Consider the following 17,856-nt stretch of genomic DNA (forward strand, 5'->3'; position numbering starts at 1 on the left):
CTTCCTCTGCCCTCGACTTTTCTGTGCTATTCTGAACTACTCCTTGTGCACCACGAGCCTGCCTGCTCTGTCTTTTCCTGTCAGTTGAGGCCAGCATTTGACGGGTAAACACATGAGGAAGAACAGAGGGGTAGGATGGGATGCACGGCCAACACCAGCGTGGTACCAATGCCCATGCTTTAACTTCAGTTTGACATTGTCACCTCTCTCTACGCAGCACTAGACAAACAGGGCAAAATGAAGGCCCCAACCACCCGTGCGAAACCACCAGCCCCAGCCCCAGCCCCAAAAAGGGAGCATATTAGTGCCGAGCCACCAAGCAAGGAACAAAGAATTACCGTGCACTTGGTTGATTTCCGAGTTGGACGACAGGATCTCATCAGCCAACTTCTGGGCAGTGGGCAGCACCTCAGTGTGGTGTGCCGTGATCAAATACTGAACAAACTTCTGGAGCTGGTCCCTGTTCATCTGGAAAAGGGTCTCTGAGATGGGAAGACGGAGTTTGACCTGGTCCGGTTTGCGGATCCTGTACAGTGAGAGTGCCACAACGTGGGCGCAGTAAAAAATGTCCTTGTTTCCGCAGCCGCATGTCACCGATGTGATCTTGCAGCGGTCGAAGCTGATGGCCACCTTGTAGGTCACCTCTGGCTCTGTGGCAGTTGCAGGCTCTGTGACCGTCCCACTGAGGTGGAAACCTGGAGAAGGAAAACAAGAGCAACAAGACACCATGTTAGCTTGGCACTGACCACCACCGCCCACGCAAGCTCAGGGAGGTGGACAAGGCCACCCAAAGCCATTTAGGCATTACTGCTTGAAGGAACGTATCACCCAAGGTCAAAACCCCTATGCTGCCTGCCCGTCTCCTGGGAAAGGCAGATGACTACCCACTCAGTCCCCTCCATTCTCACTTACACCTTGCATTTGCTGACTGCAGCTTAAATAACCCAGGCAGGCACCCTACCAACTCCACCACCGGAGGAGCGCGCACGTGTCTGTGCAAGGGACTGGGGAGCGCAGCTGTAGCACGCACTGTCCCGACAGCTTGCACCGTCACTCAAAGCCCAGCTCGCGCACAAGAGCGCTTCTGCACCAACACAAACACGCAGCCCGTCTCTTCAGCGAGTTTATTTAACAGCCAAACCCACAGGGGAAGAGCAAAGCCGCCCGGTTCTCGGGTGTTTAAGACTCTCATAGCCTCTTTCTCTCCTGGGAGCGATCCACGCCTCCGCCTCGCTGAGCTCGCACCACAACTCGCATGAGCAAGGGGTGGCGGAGAAAGGCCAGGTTTTCTTTTCTTTGATGAGGCAGATAGAAATAAAAAATAAATACAGTGCAACTCCAGCTTCAGTCCCTCGGCCAGGTAGACAGCTCCAGGGCACGACCACAGATCCGGGCTCTGCCATGGAGCAGGAACAAAGAGCCGCTGCAGAAACAATGCCCAGCCCCGGACCTCGCGCTAAGCGGAAACGGTTTGTTTCGAGAGCTCCGCCGTATCTGCTGCTCCCCTGCGAACCCGCTGCCGGCGCTCGAGCTGTCCCCAAAACCCAGCGGCTCCTCAGGGCCAGGGAGCCGCTCTCCAGGGGGACCTGCGCGCCGGGCTGCACAGGCGGCCCAAATCGCTCATGCAAAGGTTAACGCCCCTCGGCCCACGCTGCCTCCAGCCCCGGCCGCGCCGGGAGGGGCTGAAACGCCTGCTCTCACCTTCAAGCACAAACTGTGGGGAAGAAAAAAAGTCCCAACAGTTTTCAAAAGCAGGTGAAGAAGGAAAAATAGGCTAAGATAGAAGGGAAGGTCCTTTGGGTCCGGAGAAGGTGGATACACTGCACAAACGCGGGATAAAGCCAGAGAGAAAAGACTGGATGCTCATCAACCTCATTTTGAAATCAAGGCCGGGTTAAGACACCCTAGCTCCTCCCTGGGTCCGTGCCGGAGCCTGGCGCGGCAGCCGTGGCCCCGATCCCGGGGCTGCCCGCCTCGGCAGCAGCCCTGCCGGCCTCCCCAAAGAGGATGCTCACTTTTCTCCGTGCCACTTATTAAGCCTCAGCTCGCACAGAGGTCTCTGCGGAGTCTGCCATCCCCCTGGAGAAGGCGGCAGACAGCTGAGAGGCCTACAATTAACGGCAGAAGAGGAGAGGGGGTGGGGGGGAAAGATTAAAATACATTAACTGCATCAAGCCCTTGTGCGTCTGCCAGCTCTCACAAAGGCTTCCCGAGACAAATTCTACCAGAGGTTTTTAATAAATGGCATCAAAACCCAGCTATTCACTGCCAGTCTCTTTAAAGCCACGCCAAAAACCACATTCAAATCTGATTAAGTGTCAAGGAGGTCTGCTTTCGTTTTAGCGCGAGGGAGGGGAGCGCGGACCTGCGCTGCCACCCGGCCGCCGGCATCGACGGACCCCCGCTCCGCGCGGGCCCGCTTAGCCTCCAAAAGCGGCGGGGGGGCCGCACCGGGACGACCCACGTCCCCCAGGGAGGGAAGGTGCCTCTGGCGGCTTGAGCCCGCGGGCCCCCCCTCCGCACGAAGCCGTCCCCCGGCAGCCACGCTATATAAATCTCCCGGATAAACTCCAAAGTGTTTATGTTTTACCACTTCTCTGGTCTGCAATGCTTGGCAGGCGGCTCCGATTCGCTGCCAGTTTCTCCCTAGTTTACTTTTACAAGTTAAAAGGATTGGAAACGACGTTCTTGAGCAGTAATATATGTATATACACACATATACACACATATGCACACACACACATATATAAAAAACCCTCAAAGACAAATTACTAGCTATAAACACTGCCTGGAAATGCTTACTTTACCCGGATCATGGGCCAGATCCTGACCGGGGGTAGCCAGAGTAAGGCTGGAGGAGCCCTGCTCATTTAACCAAACAACCTGTTTCACACCAGTGTATGTCTGAAAATATATAAACTGGGGTCTGAATCCGGACGCTTCCCACGCCGCTCTCGGCCGCGTGGCTGCCCGAGTGGGTGCCTGCGGGGCTGCCGAGCTGCGGCTCGCGTAGGGCAAGGGATGGCCCCGGGCGAACGCCAGCAAAACCCGCTGGGTGCCTCCGCTCCCCAGCTCCGCTCGGGATAAGTAGTGCCAAAGCGCACGACACCGACGGAAAGGCAGCTTGGGGTGCTAACACCTCTCCGAGGCCACCTCCCGCTTTGCTGCCCGGACGAAGCTCTTCCCCTGTGCTGGAGGTGCTGGCTGGCATCAGAAATCCTACAAGCCGTGATCCCCCATCTGCTCTCAAAGCCGGTGAGAGGGTCCTCGCAATTCCTAGCCTGGATTTTCATGCCAAGCAGGACCGTTTAGCGTGTCCGCAGCTGCCAAGTTAATCTGGCATTCGAGCCTGAAGTCAAGTGTCAGTTTAGATTCTAGCTGTCACGGCAGCAGGTCTATTTAAGATAAACTAGAAACTCTATACAAAGCATTTATCAAAAGCTTAGTCGGAAATTAAACACAGCGAGAGGGAGAGGGAGAGAGGAGCTGGCCAGAACAACAGCATTATTTGGGAATATTTACATTAACGCGAGGTAAGCGCGCAGCTCCCCACGCTCAGCCCTGCTCAGTGACCGGACGACCAGGTCTCTGCTCTGATGCCAACCCCAGGCACCCATCGGTGGGAGAAGGACTCACCAAGCCAGTACCATTCTCACCCTCAAAACCTGGCTTTTACCTACTGATGGGGCAGGACAATTCCTTTAAATAGTCCCTTCATTTTGGGGCTCCAAAACCCTTTCCCTGCCTCTCATGAAGGGTTGGGTATCACCAGATGAGAGGTGGTGGTTAAAAGGTACGTTATGGTGCGGTTACTCCATCGTCCACTAAGCAGTCACTCCTGGTTCACGCAAAACACTGTTGCTACCATGCTACAGTGTATGAACCCACTCCAAGCATGGATAACCCTGGAAAGGACAGTTGTCCCCTGCCCTCCTCGGTGTTCGTCCCACACGTGCGGGGAAGGCGATATGGGTGCTCCAGCAGCAAGAAACACAGCCCTGGCTGCGGACACACAGCCTGGATAGTGCTGAGAGCAAAAACAAATATTTTCCTCTGTGTCCCCCCTGCACGTTTCAATTTAAGAAGTTCCTACAGCTGAGTGCTTATCTAGGACTTCATCTTCTGTTCCCAGTATACATTTAATATAAATGAATTTGGTGTTTGATTTGCTGCCAGCAAGTGACAGTGCCAGGGCTTTAAAAACCATGAAAAAGAAATAATTAAATCTCATCTTTGTAACTAGAGATTCATTACACTTCATCTGAGGCTATCTCTGTCCCAGGAACAGCTTCATTTGCTGCAGCTTGGTTTCTCCCTGCCCCAGACCAGCCTCCTTCTGCTTTGAACATGGATGGATACCTTGCGGTTACCTCCCAGTGAATACAGCATCGGTCCAGGTTGCAAGAAGAGTTGAGTTCATACCTGCCCCAGTAGGTTGCTGTGAAAGCATCAAAATGTTATCTGTGTTTGAACAAAATCAGCGTAAAAAATGAACTGAACATGGCCACAAATTTCACTGTTGCACAGTGCAGGATTAGTGCATCTCCTCCCTAATTCCACTTGCCCGTCAAATGGGGACAAAATGAACCTTTTCCCTGCCAAGGCAGATCTGCTCCCAACTAAAAGAAACTCTGCTGCTGCCAGCAGATGGTGATCTCCCTCTGTCCAGGACCAGCTATGGTCCCAAGATCTCAGAGGCAACCCATGCACTTCACAAAGGAACAGCACGGACAACCCCACCTGGCTCCTCCTCTGCCAGTGGGGCAACAGCTATGCCGAGCAGTCGCAGCGATGAACAAGGCAGGCTGCACTGGGGAGGAGATCTTCCATCCTTGGTCTCACAGAAGAGCTGGGAGGAGAATGGCCGGGGTGCTTAGAAGATTGCACAGTCCTCCAAAATCCAGAGTTTACTCCTAGACCCAAATGTAAACGGTTCATCAGCACCAAACCACCAACCTCAGTGTTGAGGGCTCCCAATTCTGAGTTCCTGCAGTCTCAGCTCTGACGTTGTATTAGTGCTACAGGATATCATTTTGCCTCTGATTTAAAATAAAACAGACCCTAGAAAATGTCTTCTGGGAGTTCACAAACTCCACACCAACGGCACTTCTAAACTCGTTAGTTGGACAACATTTTCCTTACAGACACTGCAGGCAGGGAGCAATGCATGTCCACAAAACACCCCTGGGCTCTGACACAGCAACGAAGAATCAAGCCTTCAGCAGGAGTTCCAATGCAGAAGACTTCCCTGCTAGGACAGGGCTGTTAAGGCCTCAACAAAAGTATCTTTAACTGAAATGGAAACTTCTTTGATCTCTAAATCTACTCAACCAAAAGGAGCTTTGCAAATTCTTTTAGTTCCTTAAGAGCAGCCAAGCTTTCAGCTAAGCATTTTTAACCCAGATGTCCATGAGCCAACTATCAGACTGTCTTGCAGCTCCAGTTCACCAGCCGGGCCGGCTGCAGGGTCCCTGCCTGCAGCTGCCTGACACAGGGATGACTCAGCTGCTCCTGCTGTTGCTGCTGGATCAGGCATTCGCAGCCTGGCATCTTAAGAAAAACCAAAGTTCACATTTGACACTGAAAACTGCACTAGTTCAGCCAGGGCTCTGCAAGCAGCTGGTCTCTCCTAGAAGCTAAGATAATCTCTGACAGGAGGATGGAGAAGATGGTTCCTCTTTCAGAGAGCAAAACCACACAGTTGTCCTCTCTGCTCATAAATCAGTCTCTACAACTCCACTTTTGTGATCCATACAGGGAGAAAATCAAATCAGTCTTAAAATTCTGAATATTAAACCTGATGAAACCTCCTCAAAACATAACCTCGGTCTTGAGTCCTTCAGAAAACCACAGCAGGTAAAGCCAATGTGCAAGCTGATTACGTCAAAATATCTGAAGTTCAGAAAGTAGTAAGTTCAAATCATTCCCATAACAAAACAGTTGATGTTGCTCAACCTTTCCAAAACAAACTCACCTACGAACCTAGTCCTAGACCACATGTGGAAATTTAAACCCAAGAAACAAGCAAAGCCCAAGTGTAACCTGCTTCCTTCTTGTAACTGTGTCATCTAGAGCACCCTGAAGACCCGCGTGGAGGAGAAAGAGGAGAATTTTGCAGATACAACACTAGACGGCAACTTGAGAGAGCTCAGCGCCGCTCCCCCTCGCAGTTGCTGCTCACAATCATCCCCCAGATTTCACACCACAGCTCGGGCAGGAGTCACAGTTGTCATTTGCAAAGTTGGGCCATTCTGAAAAATTAGCTCTCTCTTCTCGGGCACAGCACTCACTTGCCTTTCACGGAGCATGAACACAACCCTGCCAGCGAAGCAGCCTCTACCCAAGATTGGCCTCTGCCAGGATTTAACTGTGGCCCAAGAGAAACCAGGTTCCAGAAGCAGTCTGAGGTTGCTGCACAGGCACAGGCACACAAGAGGACCAGGATCAGTAACACACGGCTAACACAGGGAGTGTGTCCTCAGGTCGCTGTGGTCCTTCTGCCTCCTGTAGGCACCCCTCAGTCTTGGGAGGTCTTCGGGGAGCCTTGAGGTAGGGCCAGGAACGGCCCCGCAGAGGGAGAAGCACAGCCATGGCCACCTGCCTCAACCGGGCACCATCAGCTGGATGCAAGCAGACACTACAGATGAAGAACATACCTCCACATCTGACTGTTAAAACCATGAGTGTCCTTCAAATAACCGAGGCTGATAGTTTGGGCAGGCTCCGCTAGCACCAGCAAGGGCACAGTGATGGAAAGCCACCAGAGGCAGCTCCCAGCGGCTGGCCACATTTGCCTCCGCGTGGCCCCGGCGGGAGCGCAGTCCCCAGCTCCCCATGTCTAATCAGACTAACCCAATTTCAAATCTGTGTCCACAGCACAACAGGCTGCTGCCCTATTATGAAGCCGCCTGGAAAGCTGGCACGTAATGGTGATAAATGCACACATCATACGACATTGCCGGGATGACTCCGATGTGGCATCTGCCAGGCTTGACCGAATCCGGTTTCATCAATCTTAATAAACCAGGAGGCTTCGAGCACCCTCTCTCCCTTCCTTTCCCCCACCCATGGGTGATGTCCAGTGGGGTTAAAGTTAGAGTCGGTAACTGGGCAGTGTTTTGCTCCCTGTAATACAACTTCCCAGCAAAGCAGCAGCTGTTTTGCAGCGTGTGAGACTGTCAGCTCGGCCTTCAGGCAAGCAAGAGCTCCGAGAAAGCAAAGGGAAAAAAATACACAGATATTTATGGGACTCGGCAGATGCAGACAAGGTAAATTGAAATTCTCAGCGCAAGTCATATACAACTAGGTTAACATGACCCAAATATTTTTAAAATTTCCAAGCCACAGCGGAAAGGTATTTTAAACTAAAATGATTCCAAGCTCTTTAGTGATTAAACGGACTGCAGCTCCAGCTTGTAGTGGAAAAACCATTTGTTTTTCCACTGTGTGAAAGCCATAACTAGCAATGAATAATAATTGCAGCACAGAGTGTTATTTATAAGCCATTCTTGGTCACATTTCCGAGCCTTGAAACAGCAGCTTTCCAAATGCGAACTTAAAATCAGTCAATATTTGTAATGTAGACAACACCCTTGGGAGGAAGGTGTCTGTGTGCTTACGCGGTAGGAAACGGAGGTTAGTAAAATCTCCAAAAGCTTTCTAGCTAATAGATCAATTCCTCCAGCCGGCTGATCCTGACAATTGCTCAGTCTCTGACCTTGCAGTTGGAAAGGAGATGGGCTCATGAACTCATTTGCACATGACAATGCTCCGGCAAAGTGAATCATCTGCCTCCGATAGTAATGGAGAGTAGTGCTCAGTGCAGCCCTCCCAGGCTCCATTCAAACGGCGCAGGGCTGGCCTTTTGTGCTGCAAGTGCAAGAAAGACTCCGCTGAAGATGTGTGCAATTAAACCCACTTTTCTTGTTGCTCTTTTGATTCAGCAGAGCTCAATGAAAGGCACCCTAGGCAGGTGTTGTCACACACAGATAAAATGTGCCTTTTCAGAGTGCTCGGCGGACAAAAAGAGAAAGGTAAAGGCTGAATCAATTGCAATTTCTCCCTTGCAAAATAGGGAATCCATGCTTGGAGCCGTTCAATGAGAGGAGAGCACGCATCTGAATTTGCATCCTGCCCCCCTCCCCAAAGCCATTTCTTTCCTGACACACGGATGCCGCACGCGAAGGTGCGGAGGGAGCCCTCTGCGGGGAGGACGGGTGCTGGAATGAGGCCGGCAATGGCCCGGCACGGTGAACGCTGATGCAGCGCAACGCCTGGTGCTTTCTGTGCTTGACACTTTCCCCTCGCCTCCCCTCCGCAACCCCCTCCCCTGCCCCCACTGCACACTCCTTTCCTTTCTCCGTCGTTACCTCCCGAGAAAAGCAACCCTGGCTTCCCAGAGCTCAAGAAGACGGTTCCCCCCCGCCGCCAGCCCCGAGCCACGGTCGCAGCCGAGCTGATGCCAGCGGAGCCGTAACAAAGAGCTGCGGCGAACCGGGCAGCTTCGTCTGGGAGCACAGGGTGACCCGGAGGGACAGGACGCGCCACGGCCGCAAGCGCGTCTGCCCGCGGGCACGCGCCCGAGGCCTCCGGCACGAACCGCCACTGGCTTGGAGAAATGCCATGGCCCTGGGCACGCCGGGGAAGGGGCACGGGCTGCAGCTTTAAGCAGGGAGGATGCGAGGAGCCTTGTTTGTGCCGGAGGTAGCCGTAAGCGGCTCGGAGCAGCTGAGTAAGCTGGAGGGACGCTCGAACCGCCATCTGCTCCCGTCCCAGCACACCTCCTGCAAATGAAGAGTCAATCCGCCGGTTTCTATTCCTGTTAACCTCTAATCAGCCGCATGGCCCGGCCTCTGCTTCGCTCTTTATCCAAGCCAGCTAATGCGTGAAGCGCGCTGCGCTTCCCATCTGTTCCAGCATTAGTAGAGTTAAAGGACAATGCCGTTTCCCCATCCCAAGCATTCACTTACACAGATGCCCTTGTATTAACTCAATTTCCCAGTGATTTCCATTATTACCCTTACGAGATTTCTGGTGTTTGTTTATCTAGGAGCCTGAAATGCAGTTTTTTTTCTCCCCCCACCCCAGCCCCTGCTCAGCTCAGGAGGGAGGTTTGACCAAGTCCGTACTCCGGCAGGCTGGTCCTGCTCAGTGACATTCTCCCAAAATAGCCAAAACCGTTCCCACCTTCCCCCTGGCCCGCAGCGCTTTTTGTTGCCTATTCAAATCTAAAAACACTGCTCCCAGGTCCAAGCCTAAAAATGCCCCTGCCCGCACCACCTTCCACATCCTTCCACCACCCCTCAACAAATGCTTTTTTTTAAATCTACCCAGATATGCCACCCTTGCTCTGAGGGCATACGGTTTGGGGGAAGAAGGGAAAAAATACAATCAGTTTTAAAGCCCTGACTGATTTCCTCTGCTAATTTGTGGCCCTGCGAGCTGAATTCCTGTGCTAGCAGCCCGGACCAAATCCGAGCATCATTTTTGCAGCAACATAAGCAATATAGAGAGCTTGCAGAGAGGAAGAGTTCACCACATCTTCGCTAACATGTACTGCATGCATAAAAATGGGTGGCAAAACACTGTCAAGTCTCTGTTCTTTACTGCTACGGTACATTTCACGACAGGCTTGAATATAAAGAACTAACTTACTTAAAACCAAGAGAAAATTAGGAAAATAGGATTCAGTACGTGCAGTAAATTCATTGGGAGAATGGGCGAATGCAATGGCTCTAAATCAAGAGATAAAAAGGAGCGCTTCTCCATGTGATAATCCCCAAAGTATTGACCTTCTCTCTGTGTTTATTAATGGCTGTATCTGAACAAGGAGCAACATGATTCCTTGTTATTACCCAGGTGTTTCCTCACAAGATACAGGGTTATTTTCAAGCATGAAAGAAAATACCCACGAGGAGGAAATTCGCTCTGGCTGGAGCCTGCGGGTCCCATCAGCTCACACGGTCGCGCAGAGCCGGCCCGGCTCCGCGCTGTCACCACCACCAAAAGCCTCGAGGAAACCAACGTGGCACGCCAAACCTCGCACGCGAGGCTCGATCTTGAGCTGCCGTCAGCTACCGACTTCAATGGAACCACCCAGATTTCCAGCAGCTGAGAAGCTGGCTTCGTAACACATAAAAGGGTTTTAATTAGGAAATGCCTCTTATCCATGCGTGAAAGCGTCGCTCCTGCGGACTTGCTGATCTTCGCTGCGTTTGAGAGCTCGCGGCGCTGTTCTCTCCGTGGTCTTTTTTATGTGGCGATTCGTGCAACCCCCTTCGCCCCACAAAAAAACCCGTAATCCCTACTGCTAAAAGCAAAGCGCCTAGTGTGCCAGAATCCTTTTCAAAACGCTGCCGTTGTTTGCATGGCTGCGCCGCAGCCGGCGGGACCCAGCCGCTTAGCGCTGCCCCGCAAGCCGAACCGGCTGGGGCAGCAGGGATTTCAGACCCAGACCTAGTCAGCCCAGGGCTTTGCACTTTATTACAAGCAGCAGGCTCCGAACCAGCCGTTTAGCGGGTCACGGCAGCGGCAGCATGTGAACACGACCTGGTGGTTCAGGAGCAGTTTTGCTTAAGGAATCTGGGAGGACTAAAAAAGCGCTCGGATGCACCCAGCCTTCGGAGAGAGGCTGATTTTCAGGGGAGAAGCCGCGGGGTCAGCAGCTCTGTCTGAATAAAAATTGAGTTATGCCTACATAATCCCATTAAATCGGTCAGAGCCTCCTTGCACTCGTCGTTTCTGGCTCCTGGTGTGCACTCGTCCCGCTGTACCTTCTGGCAGGGCAAGGAGTTACTCCAGCGCCAGCAACATCCTTTTCTCTCCGCAAATTTGCTCCCATTGTTGACCTGCTTTTCCGAGACGCGGTCTCCCTCCTGCGTCGGCAACTTTTCCGGGCCTTTTGCTCCCCGCAGTCCTGGCCTGGCCTCAGGCTGGGGAACAGCGCTGGCTCCTGCCTCTAACCCAAAGCAGTTCCTCGGCAGCAGCTCAGGCGCGGGGTTAAAAGGGAGACAGGGAGGGACGAGAAAGGAAGGTTTGCCCAGACCTGCAGATGGTGATGTGTTAAGGTGATGTGTTAACCCCCCTCCCCGAGCAAGCCACGTCCAAAAGGGGGGGGGGGGGAACCCACACAATACCCATCAACAAATTCAAAAGCAAAAGCAAGCCCGAGCGTATCGTGATTTGTTTTGCTCACACATCTTTGTTTTGCAAGGGGCAGGACCAGCAGCCGGTCTAGCACACGCACCCCACGCCGCATCAAGAGCGAAACCAGGCCATCGCACAGCAATGGAGGGAAGCAGAACACAACCCTGGTCCTCCCCGAGATACCAGACCTTAAAATAGCAGCTCTACAATTTATAGGGAAACTATTAGTTATAATTTTCCTGGCCCTCCAAAGCCTTCTGAGGCTATGAGGCAGCCTAGATTCAACAAGAAAATCTGCTCCAAATTCTTCCCCCAAAAAGACATTTTTTCTGTTAAAAATAGCTCTGCCTTTTTTTTTTTTTTTTAAAGAAACGGAGGATAAAATCTGACTTTCTAAGTTATTGGCAGTATTGTCAACATTACTACTTATCAAGCATTTCAACAGCATTTGCGGTAACGGTCTCAGCAACAGATTTGCTGAAAAGGTCAATTAACTTCCTTCAGATAAACCTTGTTTTTAAACACAGAAAAGGGCTCCGCACTGAAAATGTTTCCCCAAAATGGACGAAAAAATTGAAATTTCAGCACTTCTCCTTGTCTGCTCTCCATCCACCCATTGTGGAGCTGGGCCCAGACGCCAGCCGCAGGCTCGGGGACGAGGACGCAACGCGGTTCGGCTAGCAGCGATGTCGAGGTGTCTGTGTGGCCCCGCATCACCTTGAGCCTGGGGAGGCAAAGCCCCTCGGGGTGTTCAAAGCCCTCCCAGCCACATCCTGATAAAAGCACCATGTGAGTCAGGAGCAGCCAGCTAATCTCCAAAGAGTGGTCTCAGGACGGTGGGACAAGCTTGCTGTTTTTCTGCTATTTAACTGTATTTCTGCCACTCCTTCCTTATTGCTCATCCCTGCCAGAGGCAGAAAACGAGGCTGGATCAACCTTTTTCGAAGGTCTTTGGACTTTTACAGAAGACAAGACACTCCATCCCCAAGGAAAGAGTCATCCCTGGATGGGAACTGTATTTCTGAAGGTAAATAAGGAATGGCTTCACCTCCCCTCCAGCAACCAGTCGAAACTGCTGCTGGCCCCCAACCCAGAGCAGCTGGAGCCCTGTGCAGCAAAGCCCAATTTGGGTTGCAATGCCGACAGCTAGATTCCCTGCACGCGCCTGCATTAGATAAGGTGCACTTCCCTGCCAAACTTTATAACCCCAATTTATAATAAACCCATCTCTCTTTCTTTTGCTATTGAATTTCACTGAGGAGACCACAGTCAAACATTTTTACATTGTAGAAATGTTATTATTATTCTTAAATGGCTAAGCTCACTTCAGTAGTTTCATAAAAAGTTAGTGGTTTCCATTTTTTTTCCCCAAAACCAATATAGCTTAAATTTCAGAGCTTTTCAGGGCTGGTCTATATAGGGAAATTAACTTGTTATTACAGAATAAATTATTCAGCAATTGCTATTCCAGATCAGCTCCCTCTGTGGACATTTTATTCCAGAATAATTTTGGAATACATTGTGAGCGTATTAATTATTCCAGAAGGATGTGACTTTAACTCCAGGACAGGGAGTCATTCACGAATAACCACTGCAGAACAGCACCCTGTAGTAGCTATGTTGGTCACTACCCCATATACGTAGGCCTTTAAACTACTACATAAAAGGCATTGGCTGATGAAGTTTTTCTGGATATCTCATTAGCTTGGGCTGGGAGAAGGCTAGGCAGCTTCTGCCCGCAGCCAGGTCCCGCATTACCTTCCCAGAAGAAAAAAGGTGGGCGCAGCCTGGAAGAGATGGATCCCAGGAAAGCTGGAGGGGGGCAGCAGGCTGGGGAAGGTTTCTGCTGAGCTTAATTCCCAGGTTCTGACAGCAAGAGCCATGAGGAACATCATTCCCACACCAGGACACTTCCCATGGCAAGAAGCACAGAGTTTTTCCTAAAATGGCTTTCGATTTTCTGTGTGAATTTGGATCCATCGCTTGCCCCCATGCCCTGTTTTCCATTATGGAAGGGTTGGCAACGCTTCTGCACATCCCTGGGGGACCGCCAGGTTTTCATCTATGTGTGTGACACGTGTTGATAGCACCTGCGAGGCACCCGCACTAAGTCCGAGCACTGCCAGTGGAGGGACCTGCACAGTATCCAAATGGGTTGTAGCAGCTCCCAAACCCCACCACACGAATCACGCTGGCAGATGAGTTTTCTGATTCTTCCACAAGGACCATGTGCTTGCTGCATGCCCCCCAGTCCCACCAAAACTACAGATCACACCCAAATCGACTAAAACAAATACCGAGTCAACTCCAAGGACTCCAACGGCTGTGCCACAGCAGCCGGACTCCTTGCCATTTTCTTGACCAGGCGATTTCCCAACACTCACAAATCATATTACAAAAAGGATCCCTGAAACACTGTCCACCAATATCCATGAAGCTCAGCCCATTTCAAAGGGCAACAGCAAGGCACTATTTCTAATGCAACTACTGGAAAATCTAAGAGGAAGAAGACCAATTCAAGCAAGGCCAGTACATACAAATTTATGAGTATCCCCTTTCTGGAGAGTCTATGGAGCAAAGATTGGGGTCATGTTTGATTAGCAGTCAAATCATCCAATTCTGCAAAACGAAAACCTTCTGCAGAACAGTCATCACGCTTTAAATAACACTTAAACCCCCCCCTTTGATCACATTGTTTTCACATGACCCTCCTGAAAAGTCAGGAAGGCAGCAGGAGGTCTGCAGAGCGAAGAGCTCCCTAGCAGTCATCTTTGCTTGAAAGGAAGGCAGTTGGGAGACAGATGCCTCACAAAGAAGCTCAGCTCTTCGAGATCAGCAGTTTTCAACCTCTTTAGTATGCAGCCCCCTACAAGATCTTTCATGAGAAGCAGATTCCAGTGCAGTGATTTTAAGCCTTTCAACATTACACTTGCTTCTTCCGGTTCCCTCTCCTAATTTTGTACAAAGGGACCATACCTGTGCCCAATATTGCCCCCAGGATCTCCCAACCGCATATCAAGAACCTCTGTTTCAGCTGAAATCAAAAAAGCTGTCCCAGAGGACCCACAACAAACTGTAAAACATTAGTTCTTCTATTTTTCAAGTTCAAGATGACTCCACTGCATAGCAGTCTTCAGAATTATAAAGGGCTACAAAAACTGATAACCAGTGAAATTTGAACCATCACTTCTTTGGGTTGGAGGCAGTTTACAGGCTGTCTCTGTAAAACTCATGTTTCTGATTAAAAACTTAACAGATTTTTTGCTGGAAAAACATTGTTATTCAATACACAGACTAGACTGCAGGCTCCTTCGTTTGCTTTTGGTGCAGTGCAAACATCTAAAATGACACCGCATAATGACAAGATCTGTCATCAGGACGACTGGTGCTACAATATAAAGGAAAAAAAAGATGCAGACACATAATGAAGGAAAGATCCATTTGTTCTCTCTGGAATTGGTCAGAATTAAAACAAAAGGAAACCTAAGTTGAGCAGTTAACACTAAATCCAGAGAACTGAAAGGAAAGGAGAAAATTGTGAAGTGAGCCATTCAGCAGTGGGTTTTCTCCCATTATGTGGCATGAAGCCCTTTTGGCATCAGATTGAGATTCTCAGACTCCCTTAACCACAGATGTATTTTAGTAATTACTTCTATGAAAGGGAAAGGGAAAGGGAAAGGGAAAGGGAAAGGGAAAGGGAAAGGGAAAGGGAAAGGGAAAGGGAAAGGGAAAGGGAAAGGGAAAGGGAAAGGGAAAGGGAAAGGGAAAGGGAAAGCCCTGCAATGTCCTGGCCAACTATCTGCTCGTTGGCTGAAATACAACGTGAAAGCCTCACATAATTGAATCACCACCCCTCCAGCCTCCCGAAGCCATCGAGAGCTCGCATCGACGCCCCGTTTGCTCTGCAGCCCAAGCCAGGCAGGGCTCCCTGGCAGAAGATGCCACACATGCCAGATAGTTATCAGAAGATTTATTTCAGTTTGGAATTTGAAGCAATCAAAACTCAGTGAGCTCAGCATAACAGAAGAGAAATGAAGTAAAAAGCAAAAACAGATGAGTGACTCCAGAGTTTATTTCTCTCTTCTCTTTGAAAATGGGAGCCGGTAATTTGAGACAACGCAGTTTAAGAGTTTTACCCACAACCTCAGCAAAGGGTTTTAGAAATTGTCCTAATCAACATATAACCTGGCTATTACATGGCGCTTCCACTTAGAGACATATGGTCGGAAACCAAGAGAGGAAAGTCTTCTGCAGACCCTCAAAACAACGCTCTGGCGAGGAAGGCAAGATGAGGGCTGAACTTCAAGAAGACAGTCCCAAACAGCAGGATCGTATGAACACCAAAGCCTCAAACACCAGCTCCACAAAAAGCAAATGATCTGGCCATCTCACCATGCAATGCATACACTTCACAGCCCCCTTGGCAGGTGTGAAGAGCCAAGGGGGTATTTGCCTGGGTAGTGGATGTGTTTCCTTCCTCCTTAATCTCCGAGTCCCAAGAAGTCCTGGGCACAGGCAGAGCATGGGGAAGTGCAAGAGGGGCAAGGAAGCCACCCTGACTCATTTGCCCGCTGCAATTTACTCCACAGCAAATGTTAATCATACATCTCCCACGTTCCCACTGCAGCACAACAAGGAAGAAAAATGCCAACCTGTTTAACCTGAACTGTTAAGATCTCCATCCTTTTTGTTTCTAAAGCAGAAACCGGAACAGCCCTGATTGCTCAACAAGCGCCTGTCTCAGGCCCCAAGGAGAGAGGGGCTCTGCTCCGACGTCTTGTGGCTGAGATCGCCCACGTCAGCAGACACCAGCAAGCCTGTTTTGTAACTCTAAAGATAAAACTGCCCAAACAACTCAATTGTCGAGGAAGGGCTGAAAAACTGCTTCCTAAACAGAGCCTGGAGGCCAAAGAAAATTTCCTGGCCCCAGGGAAAGTGGTACCTACTGCAATTCAAGTTCAGCTCAACCCCTTCCCAGTTCCAGGGCTTGCAGGCAGGCTGGGCTTTAGCATGGGCAAGTCTGAGTTGGTACCAGCAAGCTCAGTTACCAACTTGCTACATCTCCCAAATTTACCACCACGAGCGAAACCCAGGTCAGCATCGACAAGCTGCGCCGCTCAGTCCTGCAGCAAACAAATCATGGTTTTAAGCACCACAGCCACACATTTCAAACGCTGCATTCTGGTGGCTCACCAAAAGAACCAGTCTACCTATGAAATTCAAAATGAATCCCTCAAATTTTCCATTAGGCCATTTAAATCTACAGACATTCCCCAAAAAGGGGAAGCAGAGGTTCTCCGTAATAACCTCTCCAACAGAGCAAGCCACACACCCCAAGTGACATTTACAGCCTTACCAGGCCTCTGTCCCAGCGTGAGAGAATTTGCACTCATAAATACAAGAACCTGGAGAACCAAGGCGATTAACCAAGGCCATATATGAGGTTTAGACGCAAGACAACAGCCTCCAGGGAAGAACCACCAGAACAGCAAACAACTTGCCTAGTCCAGGAGCCCGCTCTCCGTGAGGGGCTCGGTGAAGACAACACGTATAGATACAACCGGGCTCCCTCCCCCTCGGCAGGCACCTCAGGCCCCCCGCGTTGCCTGAATCACAGCGCTTTCAACTATTATTCGCTCCCTTTGCAACAACCCCAGTCCGCTGAGCAAGAAGGGGGGGTCCCTCTCCCCCCAACTGGAAAGCAAGGCAGAAAATGAGGCAGAAAATGTGATCGCTGGCAAACACGAAGATCCCGGCCTAAATCGATGGCTCGCACTTCTCGCCCCCCCTCCAGAGCAGCTGGCCGGAAAGCGAAGATCAAAGAGGGAAAGCAGCCCACACTCCACTGCTACCTCTCCAGAAAGGAAACCTCCCATTAGACAAGCAGCTCTCCCTTCCCCACAGGCTACGTTCCTGGGCTCAACCTTGAATATTTGCAAGGTTTCAGTAAACTCAGGAGGTCAGGTTTTCCAGGAACTGCCTCATTCCAACGGAAACCAAGCAGAATATGGTGCATAATTGCAAACTAAATTGCTCTAATGAAAGGGGTCAGGGCAAACGCTGGGAAAGTCACCCTAGCCGAGATCACACCTGAAAATTGATCCATCCAGGTCGATTCAGTCGTGCCCCCGATGCTGTTAACTAGGTTTCCTGCTGTTGCCTAGCAACTATAACAGTTTGCTGCACTGACGTGCGTCAGGCATTAAATACCCTCGCACTTTGTTTTTGCAGATGAGGAACCGCGAGGAGATAAAACAGAGAGGCCATTTTCTCCTCCAAGAGGTGCCATCTCAGCATCTGTTTGACACGAGCAAGCACCCTTCGGGATGCCGGTCCACGGTACGCGTGGGAAAGCATCAGGTGAGCAAACCATTTTAGGGGTGAAAAGGTCCCAACGGGCGCCTCCAACAGCCGATGGCACAGGCAGGGGCATCGCGACTCAGGGCATCTGCCGCAAAGCGAGCTGAGGGACAAAGACCCTGAGCTGAGGGGTGGAGAAGACCTTCTCGAAGGCTCATCTGGTCCCCACTGAGCTCCTCCAGCCTGCACCGAGCCGCAGGACAACTCCCGAGCAAGAGGAAAGCACACGGCTGGGTTCCCCCAAATGGGGTACACAGAGAGGGTTTCTGGGAGCTTTTCACTGAAACAAAGTCACAACTTTCCTTAAGGGTGAAATTAAAGGGATAAATATTTATATGCAAAGAGCCGGAT

General features: G+C 50.7%; 1 protein-coding gene across 1 annotated transcript in view; it reads right to left on the minus strand.

The window, feature by feature from the left end:
* The window catches only part of ZSWIM5 (zinc finger SWIM-type containing 5), a 110,547-nt gene that overhangs the window by 33,757 nt on the left and 58,934 nt on the right, over positions 1-17,856 (minus strand). The window contains exon 2 of the mRNA XM_067301121.1: positions 339-695. Coding sequence (XP_067157222.1) covers positions 339-695 — 357 coding nt within the window. The remainder of the gene's footprint in view (positions 1-338; positions 696-17,856) is intronic.

Source organism: Apteryx mantelli, chromosome 8 (assembly GCF_036417845.1).
Source record: "Apteryx mantelli isolate bAptMan1 chromosome 8, bAptMan1.hap1, whole genome shotgun sequence".
NCBI lineage: Eukaryota > Metazoa > Chordata > Aves > Apterygiformes > Apterygidae > Apteryx > Apteryx mantelli.